This window comes from Typopeltis vanoorti, chromosome 16 (assembly GCF_054136105.1).
Source record: "Typopeltis vanoorti isolate ZY-2024b chromosome 16, IOZ_Tvanoo_1.0, whole genome shotgun sequence".
Taxonomy (NCBI): Eukaryota; Metazoa; Arthropoda; class Arachnida; order Uropygi; family Thelyphonidae; genus Typopeltis; species Typopeltis vanoorti.
In genome coordinates, this window is record NC_143564.1 from 57,148,936 (window position 1) to 57,164,488 (window position 15,553).

Here is a 15,553-nt window from a genome sequence, read left to right on the forward strand (position 1 = left end):
GTACGATTTGAAAATCCACAGACTGCTGGTTGGAGAGTAGATATATCACCTGCCGGACCAACCAGGCAGATGACATATCGGCCTGGTACGAGCAATACATGCCAGTAGAAGAAAAACCTTCAAATAAAATATAAAGCAGGAAAGCCTTTCTGGAGGGTTCAAAATTCTACTGCCATAAACTTCACTGCCTTGTATGTGACAGCTGTCGTGCTTACTCAAGGCCTAAAGTGGCTCAAAAAAAGAAGCTCCATGCTTAGCCTCTAGAAGCAGGATTTCTGAATTATCTAACCTTTAGCCTGCTGCTCACAGTGCTAAAATTATTTAAGTGATCATATTTAATACCCATCTGCTCTTTTCAAGAAATATAACTAATTTTATTTAAAAACTTTGTTTTGTAAGATTTCACTTCTCATTACCACAAAATCATTACCATTCTTCTCATTTATTATACATTCTTTTATCTACATAACATTAGAGAAAAATCAGAATCCAAAATTTAATATTCTTTTACCTTCCTAAACATTTACCTTTCCTTTTAAAATTGATAATAAAATTACTCTTTAAAAACTATGTATATATATGTTCTTTAAAGAATCACTAAATATGTCCAATGTGTTACAAAATCACTATTTTGTCTGTTGATGTTATAATGAATTATAACAAAAAAATACATAGGTGAGTTAATGATTTTTTTTTAATTTTTTTTTTTATAATTTTTCCTATATATTTCACACACTTCAAAAATAGATTACCTATTGCACCTCTAGATTAGTGATGGCATCACTTATCAGAATTTGAAAAATCTTGTGCACATTACATTTATATCTTAGACAGGACATGCTTTTGAAAATCTAAAAGCCATAATTATCAAGTTTTTCCAATATACAAAGTTTCAATTCAATGGACTGATCAATTAGGAAGCTTTAATGCCCACAACAGATTCTGCTGCTGCTGTACTGACTCCTAAAGATTGCAAAATAAGACTTAATAGAAGAACAAGTATTGCTGCTCAAGTATCTTGTTTCTTTATACAGTCTTCATCAGGTATTATCTGTAAATAATACCAGACACATATTACAAACATTCAGCAAAGTTGGTTTTAAAATATGTGAAATAATATAATCAGAAATTGACTTACAGTTAAATAGCAGTGATACATAAAGTTTAGTCCTGTTGTTAGCACTTCCAATTTTGAAAATTTTAGTACTATTCCACCATAAATGCTGTTTGTTCTAAATAATCAGATGATCAAAATCTCTACTGAAAATAAAAGCAGTTTGTCACTTATTGTTGTGCACATTATTTGAGAAGTCATATAGTACACCCACAGATTTGAGATCCTTCGACACCTGCACATATCAACAGAAGAAGAATCCATTCTGATAATAGGGTAATCAATCCGTATTGTGGGATGAGTTGTTTATTATTACACGTTGGAAAATTAACTTCTCTTTTATGATCATTGTAGTTTTTAAAGTGGTAACTATTTTGCTTGTATAACAGTTGGGAAATTTTATACTGCGTGGTTAGCCTAGTGGCTTTGCGCTTCACAACCATATGCCTGGGAAAGGAGTGTCCCAGGTTCTATTCCCGTCGTAGACGTGAGGAATTTGAGGATCTTCCTCAGGCATAGCCAAGTTAGCCAGTCTTGGGCATGGGGATTGGGTTTTTTCCGCCAGTTTATCTGGCGTTTTTCATCCTGCAAGCAGGCAAACCAGCCCCGTGAACATACGCCTCTACAGTCAAAAATATATCCTCCCCCCTCCCCAGTGGCAGACCAGGCGACAGGTCAGTTGGGAGTAGTACTAACAAGAAGTCGCATCTAAGTAACACTCAGAGCCTGCATAAGAAGCGGGAATAATGCGTAGTGAAAGAAGAACAGTTGGGAAATTTTATCTATAAAGCACGTGCTTTCGCATGTTGGCGATCAATTCGTATGTCCTTCATTTCTTTCTCCCCTTCAGCATGAATCGACTATTCTTGGCAAGTCTCCAAGCGAAGATCTCTAAAGCATGGGCATACTATAGCACATCTAATGTTTTAAGCTTCCTGAACTGATAGCAGTAGCTGCAATATGCTAAAGAGATTTCTCAAGTTATATATTTTCTGATTGCTTCAGCACATATTAGGCATTCATATTATAATGCAGGACCAAGATAAAAAAGTAAAGGAACCATTATAACGTAACCCACACTCCTGTACAGAGGACCACAACAAATTACCTCCTGCTAAATGCAGGGCCATACTTATGCACAAGTGCAAGAGTCTCTAGCTGGGGTTACTGAAAAATTAGGGCTAATTTAAGGACCCCAAATGAGATAGGGTCCCGAGGACTCTAGCGCCTCTGGCCCTGCCCAATTCAGGGAAAAGTGTGAGTACAGCCCTGGCTATATGAAGAACAACTTACTCCACACCTGCTCTGGTCTTTTATCTCAAGAACACTTGAACATCAAGTTTTCTGTCCTGATGAAATTTTTCTCTTCCCAGTTGTTCTCTAGAATCAATATGTATACCTATGTAGTCTTTATAATCTTTCAGTTTTCTGACATCTTCCCTACAACATGGATGCAGGCTACATTCAGCCCATTCTGATAAATTAAAAAAAAAAAAATGATAACGGTAGTCATCAAACTTTGTCCCACTGCACGTTTGTCAGTCCTCTCAAAAACGATAGAGAAGATCATCAACAACTAACTTCTTTACCACATGGAGGCTCATCAGCTAATTAGTAATCAGCAATTTCATCACCTCTCAATCCACAGATCTAACAATCACCCTAGAGAATGCAATTTGGTTTGGCACAGAGGTCTGCTGCTCTAACTACCATCATATGGTATGTCTTCTGTTCTTTTCAATTATTTGTCATGGAGGATGACTTTCACTTCTCAAATTTCCCACCAATAGCAGAGTATTACAAGGTCTTGTACTTTCAGTCTCTCTCTTTCCTTTCTATATCTAAATGATCTTCTCTCACTAATCCTATCCACAGCTTTGCTGATGACTGTACAAACATTCTTTTTCATTTAACAAACCTTGTAGTGCACAATCCATTCAAGCACTTTCATAACTGATATCTTAACTCTGATCTCCTTGACATCCTTCAGTGAGATGAGATCAACCCTGTGAATTTCAGTGCCATGAAAATGCTGTTTTTTTTCAGAAGAATCTCAAATTTCACAAGATCTCAACTTCCCTTTACCTTTAATAATACCCAAATTTCCAAACAGAATTAGATTTTTGGAAGTTTTTCACTTGGTGTTTCACAAACAACCTTTCTCTAATGCAGAGTAATTTAATAATAAGGTGTGACACCTTTTGGCAACTGGTATAGAAAAATATGACTTTTGCATTACTTCAACCTTGGTATCGCCTCTGGGTCTGGCTCCCACCGATTCGACCTGAATAAAGGTTGAAACCAGTCTGGGTAGTGACCCTTCCCTTAATACATAACATTATACATGTCTGCAAGGAGATGTGCTTTTGATTTATGGGATACTAAGGCAAGTGTTGTGAAGTCATACCACCTTTATGAGTTGAGCCAGTCCTGAAAATCACATCACAGTCTTTCCAGCAGTAAAAAAAAAAAAATATTTTCTTAAGATTTGCTTTTTGCCTGCATAACAAGCATATGTAAATGACAAATCAGCCCAACCTCAAAGTACTGTTCATGCATTCGGGGTGGCATTCAGAAGAGGACAGCGCTGTTAACTTATAATCTTTTGCTCACTCTGTGCACTTTCTCATAGGTGTAAGAGAAATGGTGCCATTTCTCCAAGCAAATAAAATCTAGCAGCTGCTAGCCAACATCCATACACAATTTTGCTGCAATTCTACTGAATCAACTTCCTCTGGACAGTCTTTCTAACACTATTTTTCCCAAAGACCACAACCTTCAGCTGTTTAATAAACAAAACAGATACCTAGCTCCATAGAACTCTTTTCCTGTATCACACAGCATTGATGTGATACAGGTTTTGCATACTCTAGTGTACAGAGTTTATATATATATATATATATATATATATATAAAAACATAATGAAATTGCCAATTTGCATATTCAAGAACTGAACAGGATATTATTATGCTACTAATGCATGATTAAGTTCAAATCATTACTAACTCTTCCTATCAACATTTCTCCTCAAAATTAGTCTGGTATTTGTAAGGACTAAAACATTGCCAAATTTTATATTTCAGTCTTCTAAGAATTTCTAACTGCATCAATTTACTTATATATTCATCTTCCTCTGGGCCTTTTCCCCTGCATCATCAAGAAAGCAAACACCTGTTTTGCTTTCTCTACTGTTTAAGGGATCACTGGTAGCTTAGGTTAGTTACTAACCTGCTTTCGAATATCTTCATTATCGCATATTGTTTAAGGAAATTAACAACATATTTGTTGTTATATTATTAATTATTATCATATATTATTCCAAAGTCAAATTGGCATCATCAGGAATTATTAGAGACATGGACGCAGGCACACTTCAGTAACAAAGATGAAAAAACCAGAGAGATACACAAAAACCTCAAGTCCTACAATTAAGCCATCTATTTTTTTTAAGGGTGCTTAAGGATCAAAACTGTATAACTGAAAGGAGACCTCCACATAGCCTTTAAAGGAATGTGGAGAACCAACCAGGCCTTTCTGACCTAATGCCCAATTCTCACTTTCTCATGGTGCACCTTGTTAGGTATCTACCTGGATACTGAATGAATGAGGATGGGCTGGCAATTTGGGATTTAGCTGACCAAATTGCATTCTAGCTAAACTATAATTTTATTTGTTTGTATAAATAAAATTATAGTAGAATGTGACAGAATTTCATGCAAGCTGGGGCATCACCCAGTTAAACAAGGCCCCTATTCTTTTCGCCAGGGAACCAGAGCAAACAGCGAAAAGTCAGCTACCGGAACAAATCCTGAAACACTCCCTAATTCAACATCACCAGAATTCAAGATCAGTACTATCAACAAAAGAAGCCTGAATAGCAAAGAAATGGAGTGGCTGAGGAAGTACCAGATCAACATAATAAGGGTGAAACAAAAAAGACAAAAACTGGTGAGATCTTTCTAAGCAATACATACAAAATATTATATGCAGGAAATAACAATCAGGAAAAAGAAGTTGTAGTTATAGTATTCAACAATAAATATGAAGAAGATTAGCCTCATATCAGGCAATATCAAGTAGTGATGTGGGCAAATATCAGAATGGGGAACTCGATGAGAGACTCATTTCTGCCTATGGTCCCATAGAAGGTTCTACTAAGGTAGAAGTGGAGGAATTTTTTTTTGAGGCTTTAGAGAAGGCAGCTGACACAATGAAAAAGGAAACAGCAGCTTGTTGGAGATGTAAACCAGGCACACAGGAATGTTTTGGGAAAATTTGAAGTAAAGAGCAAAACTAATAATAATGGCAAGTACATGACAGATTTCTGCTCAGGACATGGACTAGTTGTTCTAACATAAAAATGTACACAAATTTCACATGGAGGGAAGAGGAAAAGAATAAGAAAAGTCTCATTGGCTATGTTATTGTTGAAAGTGATGCTTTCTCCCTGGTGCAGGACATACGCGTATACAGAGGATTTGAAATAGTGATCACTATTTTGTTTTGAGCAGGATAAAATTAAATTTCATATTGAAAAGAAGAGTGCATAAAGAAGTTTAAAAACAAATAAAAGTTGAGCAGCTCTCAGATATGAACTGTAGACTAAAATATACAAACATTATTCAAGAAAACATTGATTGATTCAACCAGAGAGCCATGTGGTGAGGTTGTCTACAAGGATAAAAAAATGAAAACTCCATGGTGGACACAGGAAGTTAAAGAGGCAGTGAAAGAGAATAAAGCATATCGAAAGTTTCTGGCAAATAAGTCAGCGTGTGCTCTTAGAGAACACATACAGAAATGTAAGAAAGCTAAACACTGTGTAAAACTAGCTAAACAAAAGTCATGGGAAGACATTGATAAGGACATCGAAAATAAATATCAGGAAAGTGGCAAAATATTATGGAGGCTGTTGAAAAAGCTCAGAAATGGAGGAAAGAGTGCTGTAAAAGGAATCACAGATGATAAAGGTGACATGAAAAGTGGAGAAAAATATATCCTTGATGTATGGAATAATTACTCTGAAAAATTGCTGAATGTAACAAGCAGTCGTAGCACAGTGGTAAAGAACACTCAACAGGGATGCAATCAGTACTCCATATCCATACTTGAAATAGAAAAAGCCTGAAATGTGTAAAGGCAAAGGGAGTAGATGATATTCGACCAGAAATGCTGAAGTATGGCGGTATAAAATCTTGCAGTGGCTACACTTGCAAAAGTTTAGAAGGCCTGGACAGAGAGATGAATTCCAGATGATTGGAGTAGAGTTATCACAGTGACAAAAAACGGAAATAAAACTGAATGTGAGAATTACAGAGGTATTTACCTGCTGAGAAATACCTCTGTAATTCTCACATTCAGTTTTATTTCCTCCTTTTTTTCCCTTTTTTTTGTTACTGTGAGAACTCTACTCCAATCATCTGGAATTCATCCCTCTGTCCAGGCCTTCTAAACTTTTGCAGTGCAGCCACTGCAAGATTTTATACTTGATGATGGTAGAATTTATGCAAGTATACTTGAGAAACAGTTGAGAATGATTGCAGAAGGGAAGGTTTGGTCAAGAACAAGCTGGATTCAGGCCAAATAAAGGCTGTGAGGATCAGATTTTCACCTTACGACAAATAGTTGAGAAATCGTGGGAATATAACAAAGATCTGTATTTAAGTTTTGTCAACCTGCAAAAGGCATATGACAAGGCGCAAAGAGAAAAGGTATTCAAAATGCTTCAATTATATCAAAACACTCAGTTTTTATTTGAGTTGTAAGTCAGCAGTTAGAATTGAAGTATAGGAAGACAGTTTGATGGTAAATCTGGTTTCACACAAGTATGTATATTATCCTCTCTGTTATTCGTTATCTACATGGATCACATTATGAAGGAAAGCGGTATTAAACCTGATATTGAAATTGAGGATGTTAATCTCAGTGTTACTTTATGCAGATGTTATATTTTTAAATAAATCCAGTACAAGTCTACTAGATTCCCTGACTAAATTGAATAATTGTTCCTGTATCTCTCTGGTTTTTTCATCTTTGTGACTGAAGTGTGCTTGCATGCATGTGTCTAATTCAAGTGTATTAATCTCTGATGATGCTGATTTGACTTCAGAAAAACATAGGGTAAGTAAATAATTTCATTTATTAACAAATACATTAATTTCCTTAAACAATCTATGATGCTGGAGAATCAATGTATAAGCCTAAACACAAGGATTAATATCTTCATTTTTTTACATGATTCTGCCATTGATGTCATCTGTACACTATTTTTTCTTAGAATTCCCATACCTGTGGTCTCTAGTCTTTGATCAATTGTTTTATTTCTAATCACATTTAGATCCATAAGACTAGTTTGAATCTTAACTCGTATGCTGCTTGTTTAATGTTTTGGCTAAGTTCTCTCTTATTCCATATATATTTATTCAGTTAGCTCTCCACTATACTAGTTTTTCTTAAAATATAGCAATTAAATATAAAATAGTCTGGAGATTTTCTCTTTGTTTTGTATAAACCATCAAGGTCTCATACTAAACCATTTACAGAAACTGGCGAGGAGTTGCTTATGGACAAATGTGGAGAAATAAGCAGAACCACTGACCTAATGTCCCAATGGTCACTTTCTTGTGGTATATTCTGTTAGTAGCTATCTACTTAGATACTGAATGAACAAAGATGTGCTAGAAATCTGGAGTTTAACCAACCAAACTGTATTCTGTGTTAGCTTAAACTAAAAGTCAATAATGCTACAAAAAGATGTCATGCTGGCTGAGGTCTCATTTGGGAACTAGGACGAATAATAAAATATCAGCTACTGCAACAAAAACTGCAACTCAATATCAGGAACTATCAACCTAAGAATTATTGATGGAAAAGTGGAACTGGCAGAAGATTTAGACACACATCAGTTATGTCTACACGGTGAGATTCTCCTAAATAACAACTTATAAGATGTTACATTCACAATAATGACCAGTGAAAAGAAGACCATTCACAAAGCTTATCTTCATTAAAGATGTATCTGTGTCAAAAATGGCAGGCATTTTTGACTACACTGATATGGACAAACATCAAAATGGAGAAATTGAACAGTAAGACTAATTTTTCTTATTTCATCTTTCTTATTACTCCCATGCTCACATAAGGCGTGAGCAAGGGAGTAATAAGAAAGATGAAATCTGTAGTGTTGAATAGCTGCAGGTCGTAGTAGTCTTTGGGGAAGAGACAGAATGAGAGAGGCTGTTACAAAGAACATAGATAAAATTCAAGAGGAGGAAGAGAAATTGGATTGGCAAGTTTGAAGATGAATGGTAACAAAAAGCTATCTTGGAACAAAGTGTAGGAATGATAGCGGCCAGTTTGGCAGAACATTATTCATGAAAAATACCTATACGAGAAATACAAAGCAGAAGCAGAACATTATGAGGAATTCAGTAATTGGAATGAACCTTTGAGAGAGAGAGAGAGAGAGAATCATTAATTAATCAGATTAGTAGACAGGCTTACGTTGGCAGTTCATGTTAAGTTTTTATTATTATTAACACCAGACCTCCATAAGTGTCATGGATTCATTGTGGAAGGCAAACACTGTTACACACAAAACCCATCAAACTGTGTTTTAAACTTATTCAATGTCTCTGCATTACCACAATGTCAGGCAATACACTTCACTGACCACTCACACTCCATGCAAAGAACCTACTCCTTATGCTCCTGCTCATACCCTCCTTATACAATTTCCAGGTATGTCTCCTTATTGTATTCCCTTCCCCATTGTACAAAAAATTTCTTCCACATTAACCTGGTAATAACCCTTTACCCAGTTAAATGTCTCAATCACATCCCTTCTCTTCCTTCTATTCACAAGGCTGTGCAAACTGCATTCCCTCAATCGGTCCTTATATCCCACATCCCAAAGACAAGTTAGGACCTTAGTCTTCTCTGGACCAATTCCAACATATCCTCATCACCATGAAAACCAGGGGACCAAATCTGTGCACAATAATCCATAGGAGGTCTGATCAAGGCTTTAACTTGTGCAATGTGACCTCTGAACTTTAGATCCTTGTCCACCACTACTCCAAAGTCTCTTATCTCCTCAACTTCCTCTAAAATTTCCCAACTTTGCATCTCATTGTTGCTTACCAAATTTCAGAACATTATACTTAGCAACATTGAGCTGACAGTTCCATACTGATGTCCACTCATACAATATATTCAAATCCTCCTGTAAGGCTTCAACATCTAGTTGATTCCTCATCACTTTCCCCAGTTTTGCATCATCTGCAAAAGTTATTATCACCAATTAAACCTATCACGATATCATTAACATACAAATTAAACAACAATAGTCCCAAAACTGACCCTTGCAGCACATCATTAGTGACTTTTCTTTTTTGAGATAGTGCCTTTCCTCCATACAACTTGCTGATATCTCTCTGATAGACTTTATATATATACACATACATACATACATACATACACATACATATATCATCATCATCAAATTCCTGCCATGTACCCTCAAGGGGTGTACAGGATATGACAGTACTACATGAAAAAATTACATCAGTACTAACTTCCTATCTACAATTTTCCTCCAAATCAGTCTGTTACTTGTCAAGACTCCAACATTATCAGATCTTATATTTCTATCGTCTAAGGCACTTTGTACCACATCAATCCACCTATATCTTGGTCTTCCTCTGGGTCGTTTTCCTGCCAACCTGGCAGAGAACACTTGTTTTGCTAATCTTTCCTCTCCCATTCTATTTAAGTGACCATACCACCTGAGATTAGCTCTGCTAACGCATTCCTGGATGCTGACAATGTCAAGTTCTTTCCTAATATCCTCATTTTTAATATGATATTGCCATTGATGCCATCTGTTCACGCCTCTAATCTTTCTCAGGACTCTCATATCTGCGGTCTCTAGTCTTTGGTCAAGTGTTTTACTTCTGACCCAGCTCTCAGATCCATAAGTTAAAATTGGTTTGAACACAGTCTTGTTGTATACAGCTAATTTAGTGTTCCGACTAATTTCTTTCTTATTCCATATGAATTTATTCAATTGACTTCCCACGATACCAGCTTTGCTGATTCTGTTGTCTATTTCTATATTTAGTTTACCATCTTCAGTAAAAATTGTGCCTAAGTAGCTGAAATGTTTTACTTGTTCCACAGGTTCTCCATTCACAACACAGTTGACATTTTCAATGATTCTGCCTATTTTCATTGTCTTTGTCTTTTTATTGTTGACCTTCATACCATATCTATTACAACAGCTATTCAATTTAGTCAGAGAATCTTGCAGACTTGTAGCGGATTTATTTAGAAGTATAACATCATCCGCATAAAGCAAAGAGCTGACATTAACATCTCCAATTTTGATATCAGGTTTAATACCACATTCCTTCATAATGTGATCCATATAGATAATGAATAACAGAGGGGATAATGTACATCCTTGTCTCACACCAGATTTAACATTAAACCATCTTCCTGTACTTCCTTCAATTCTAACTGCTGACTCACAACTCAAATAAAGACTAAGTATTGCTTGATATAATGCCCCATTGACACCATATAACTGCAGCGTATTGAATAGTTTCTCTCTTGGCACCTTGTCATATGCCTTTTCCAAATCGACAAAACTTAAATACAGATCTTTGTTATATTCCCATGCTTTCTCGACTATTTGTCGTAAAGTGAAGATCTGATCCTGACAGCCTCTATTTGGCCTGAATCCAGCTTGTTCTTCACCAGGCTTTTCTTCCACAATTCTTCTCAACCGTTTCTCAAGTATACTTGCATAGATCTTGCCAGGAACACTCAGTAGGGAAATACCTCTGTAATTCTCACATTCAGTTTTATTTCCCTTTTTATATATGGGTACTATAAGAGCTCTACTCCAATCATCGGGAATTCGTCCCACTGTCCAGGTTTTCTGAACTATGCAGTGCAGCCACTGTAAGACTCTCATACCACCATACTTCAGCATTTCTGGTCGAATATCATCTACTCCTGCTGCCTTTCCACATTTCAAGCCTTTGATGGCTTTTTTTACTTCAAGTATGGATATGTATTCCTGACTGCATGCCTGGTCAGTGTATTTTATCGCTGTGCTGTCATCACTGCTTGTTTCATTTAGCAGTTTTTCAAAGTAATTACTCCATACTTCAAGGATATCTTTTTCTCCTGTTTTCATTTCACCTTTATCATCTCTAATTCCTTTTACAGCACTCTTTCCTCCATTCCTAAGCTTCTTCAACAACCTCCAGAATATTTTGCCACCTTCTTGATATTTATTTTCTATATTCTTGCCAAAGTCCTCCCATGACTTTTGTTTAGCTAGTTTTACACACTGTTTAGCTTTCTTACATTTGTCTCTGTATTCTGTAAGAGTAAAAGCTGACTTATTTGCCAGGAACTTTTGATATGCTTTCTTCTTTTCCTTCACTGCCTCTTTAACTTCCTGTGTCCACCAGGGAGTTCTGATTTTTTTATCCTTGCAGACAACCTCACCACATTCCTCTCTGGCAGAATCAATCAATGTTTCCTTCAGAGTTTGCCACTGAATCTCCAAGGTTTGATTCCTGTTCTCAAACTCTTTCATTTTCTTTTCAATAATATTTCTGTATTTTAGTCTACAGTTCACATTTGAGAGCTGCTCAACTTTTATTCGCTTTAAAACTTTCTTACATGTTATTCTTTTCAATATGAAATTCAATTTTATCCTGCTCAAGACTAAATAGTGATCACTTCCAATTTCAAATCCTCTGTACACTCTGGTGTCCTTCACCAGGGAGAAAACATCACTATCAACAATAACATAGTCAATGAGACTTTTCTTATTCCTAGCTTCTTCTCTCCATGTGAATTTGTGCACATTTTTATGTTGGAACATGGTGTTAGTAATAACCAGTCCATGTCCTGAGCAAAAATCCAACAGATATTTGCCATTATTATTAGCTTTGCTCTTTTCTCCAAATTTTCCCAAAATATTTTTGGGAAATTTGGAGAAATTTTGTGAGACATACAAAATTATTTTTGTATGTCTCACAATCATTTCCTACTCTACTATTTAGATCCCCAACCAGGACCAACTTTTCCTTTTTCATTGTGTCAGTTGCTTTTTCTAAAGCCTCAAAAAATTCCTCCACTTCTACCTTAGTAGAACCTTCTGTGGGACCATAGGCACAAATAAGTCTCATTGTCCAGTTCCCCATTCTCATATATGCCCACATTACTCTACTTGAGACTGCCTGCCATTCAAGAAGATTAGCCTCGTATTTTGTGTTGAATACTATGGCTACTCCTTCTTTTCCTTGATTGTCATTGCCTGAATATAACATTTTGTATTTATTGCTCAGAAAGATCTCACCAGTTTTGGTCTTTTTTGTTTCGGTCACCCCTATTATGTCGATCTGGTACTTATCTAATTCCTCAGCTTGCTCCATTTCTTTGCCATTCAGGCTTCTTACATTGATAGTACCGATCTTTAACTCTGGTGATGTTGAGTTGGGGTTTGTTTTCAGATTTGTTCCAGTAGCTGACTTTTCGCTGTTCGCCCTAGTTCCCTGGCGAAAACAACGGGGGCCTTGTTTAACCGAGCGACGCCCCAGCCGGCATGAAATTTTGTCATGTTGTACCATCATTTTTTATTTTGGTTTAACCAATAAGAATACAATTTGGTCGGCTAAATCCCAAATTGCTAGCCCATCCTCGTTCGTTCAGTATCAAAGTAGATACCCAACAGGGTGCACCACGAGAAGGTGAGGATTGGACATTAGGTCAGAAGCCCTGGTCGGTTCTCCACATTCCTTTAAAGGCTATGTGGAGGTCTCCTCTCAGTTATACAGCTTTGACCCTTAAGCACCCCACAAATAGCTTGGTATCTTTAACATACATATATATATATATATGTTAAAGATACCAAGCTATTTTAAACATGGTTTAAACCTTATTATACCCAAGATAAAATACTTTCTACATATATATATATATATATATTATATGCATTTCCCTTGTTCAATACATTCATCACTCTGTTATAGTACATAAGCAAGTTTAACACGTTGACCGCCGTAATGTTAAAAAATTTTGTGATCCCCGGGCCAACTTCTTTTTATTTTACAATTTGCTGAAAGTAACATAAAATAATCATATTTTATGATTTTTTTTATCTATTTCATGCAGCTAAATAGATTTGTTAAGTGCGAATCATGTGTGCACTGCGCGGTCTGAGAAGAATTTTTCACTGACTGGGCCGAGCGGTGCACACGGAATTCGCACTTCACACAAGGTCAAACTTGTGTGAAGTGTGGATAAATTTGTTATAGTGATAAATATTGTTATAAATTCTCTAATATGGGAGACTACGAAAAAGAACGCCATTTAGAAGCCTCGATAAATGAAGTTCTATCTGATGACGAACCATACGAATATTTGTTGGAAAGTTACAACGGAAGTGATCTTAGTTCTGTGTCTTCAGATTCTGATTCTCTCATTGCTAGAAAGAGAATAGAAGTATCTACAACTAGTAATCCCGAAATTTTCGCTCCTAGTACATCTCAGTTTACTGCTATACATAATAAATAACGGAAAAACTCACGTAGAAATATTATTTAATGGTATAATTTTCGCCTGTGTGTCACAGGCATCTTCAGTACAATTAGGCACAAAAAATTAAACACTAACTGACAATTCCAAAAAGTGCCACCTAAGTAGCTGGTGTAAGATAACTAAAAAGGTCAATAACTTTCCTTAAAAAAAAAATTTAATACAATAAAAAGTTAGGAAAGATTAGCTGATTTGTAAAGTACTATCTCCCATAAAGGGGATAGACGTAAGCCGTCGGATCTGTTTAAGTTAGGAGAATGAAGTAGAGTTTCACATGCTTCTTTATAAAGGCGTTCCATGAGAAACTGACTTTTGTGAAGAACTCTTGTCTTTCTCCAATGAACTCTGTGTCTAGTGAAGATGGCATGTTCTACAAGTCCAGACTTTTCAGGTTTAAAGTATTCAATATAAGATTGGTGTTCTTCTAGCCGAATGGAGGCAGATCTTCCCGTTTGTCCGAAATAACATAATCCACAAGAGCACGGAATCTGGTAGACACCTGGATGATTAAGATGTGGAAGCTTGTCCTTTGGAGAAGCGAGAAAGGTGGAGATTTTTCTAAACGGTCGAAAGGCAACAAAAATATTCAGTGGTTTTAAAATTTTTGCTATACTTTCACTGATGCCTTGTATATAATGCGCATTACCATCCCTTATATACAAGGCATCAGTGAACGTATAGCAAAAATTTTAAAACCACTGAATATTTTTGTTGCCTTTCGACCGTTTAGAAAAATCTCCACCTTTCTCGCTTCTCCAAAGGACAAGCTTCCACATCTTAATCATCCAGGTGTCTACCAGATTCCGTGCTCTTGTGGATTATGTTATTTCGGACAAACGGGAAGATCTGCCTCCATTTGGCTAGAAGAACACCAATCTTATATTGAATACTTTAAACCTGAAAAGTCTGGACTTGTAGAACATGCCATCTTCACTAGACACAGAGTTCATTGGAGAAAGACAAGAGTTCTTCACAAAAGTCAGTTTCTCATGGAACGCCTTTATAAAGAAGCATGTGAAACTCTACTTCATTCTCCTAACTTAAACAGATCCGACGGCTTACGTCTATCCCCTTTATGGGAGATAGTACTTTACAAATCAGCTAATCTTTCCTAACTTTTTATTGTATTAAATTTTTTTTTTAAGGAAAGTTATTGACCTTTTTAGTTATCTTACACCAGCTACTTAGGTGGCGCTTTTTGGAATTGTCAGTTAGTGTTTAATTTTTTGTGCCTAATTGTACTGAAGATGCCTGTGACACACAGGCGAAAATTATACCATTAAATAATATTTTTACGTGAGTTTTTCCGTTATTTATTATGTATAGTTATGTCTACTCACGGTTTACCTCTTTTAAAACTTATCAGTTTACTGCTGCTCATTCTGTAGAACAAACAATTGATGATGATGTTAAAAGAAATCTGCATTTGACTAATGATTCTTCCTCAGATGAAATACTAGGTAATGTGAATTCAACCGACCTACAATGGAATGAAATTACAGGTGATAATTTAATACATTTTCAGTTTGTGGATAATAATTTCGGAATAAAACACAATGTTATTGAAGAAATGCACGATAAACATCCTGTAGACGTCTTTTTTATGTTTGTTGATGAAGGACTGCTGGACCTAATGGTACAAGAAGCTAACACATACGCTCTTCAAAAACTCAGTAAGACAATTTTACCAAAAGCAAGGATAAGAAAGTGGAAAAACACAAATCCCAATGAAATTAAGATATTTTTGGGTCTGCAAATTTGGTTCGGTTTAGTGCAGATGCCAAAATTAGAGTTATTGGTCGAATAACATCCTCTATTCT

At 36.1% G+C, this 15,553-nt stretch overlaps 1 protein-coding gene across 1 annotated transcript in view; it reads right to left on the reverse strand.

Annotated features, from left to right (window-relative positions):
* Positions 1-426: 426 nt before the first annotated feature.
* Positions 427-15,553, reverse strand: part of LOC150098038 (uncharacterized) — a 108,088-nt gene continuing 92,961 nt past the window's right edge. The window contains exon 6 of the mRNA XM_090406439.1: positions 427-1,051. Coding sequence (XP_090262565.1) covers positions 1,010-1,051 — 42 coding nt within the window. The 3' untranslated portion in view covers positions 427-1,009. The remainder of the gene's footprint in view (positions 1,052-15,553) is intronic.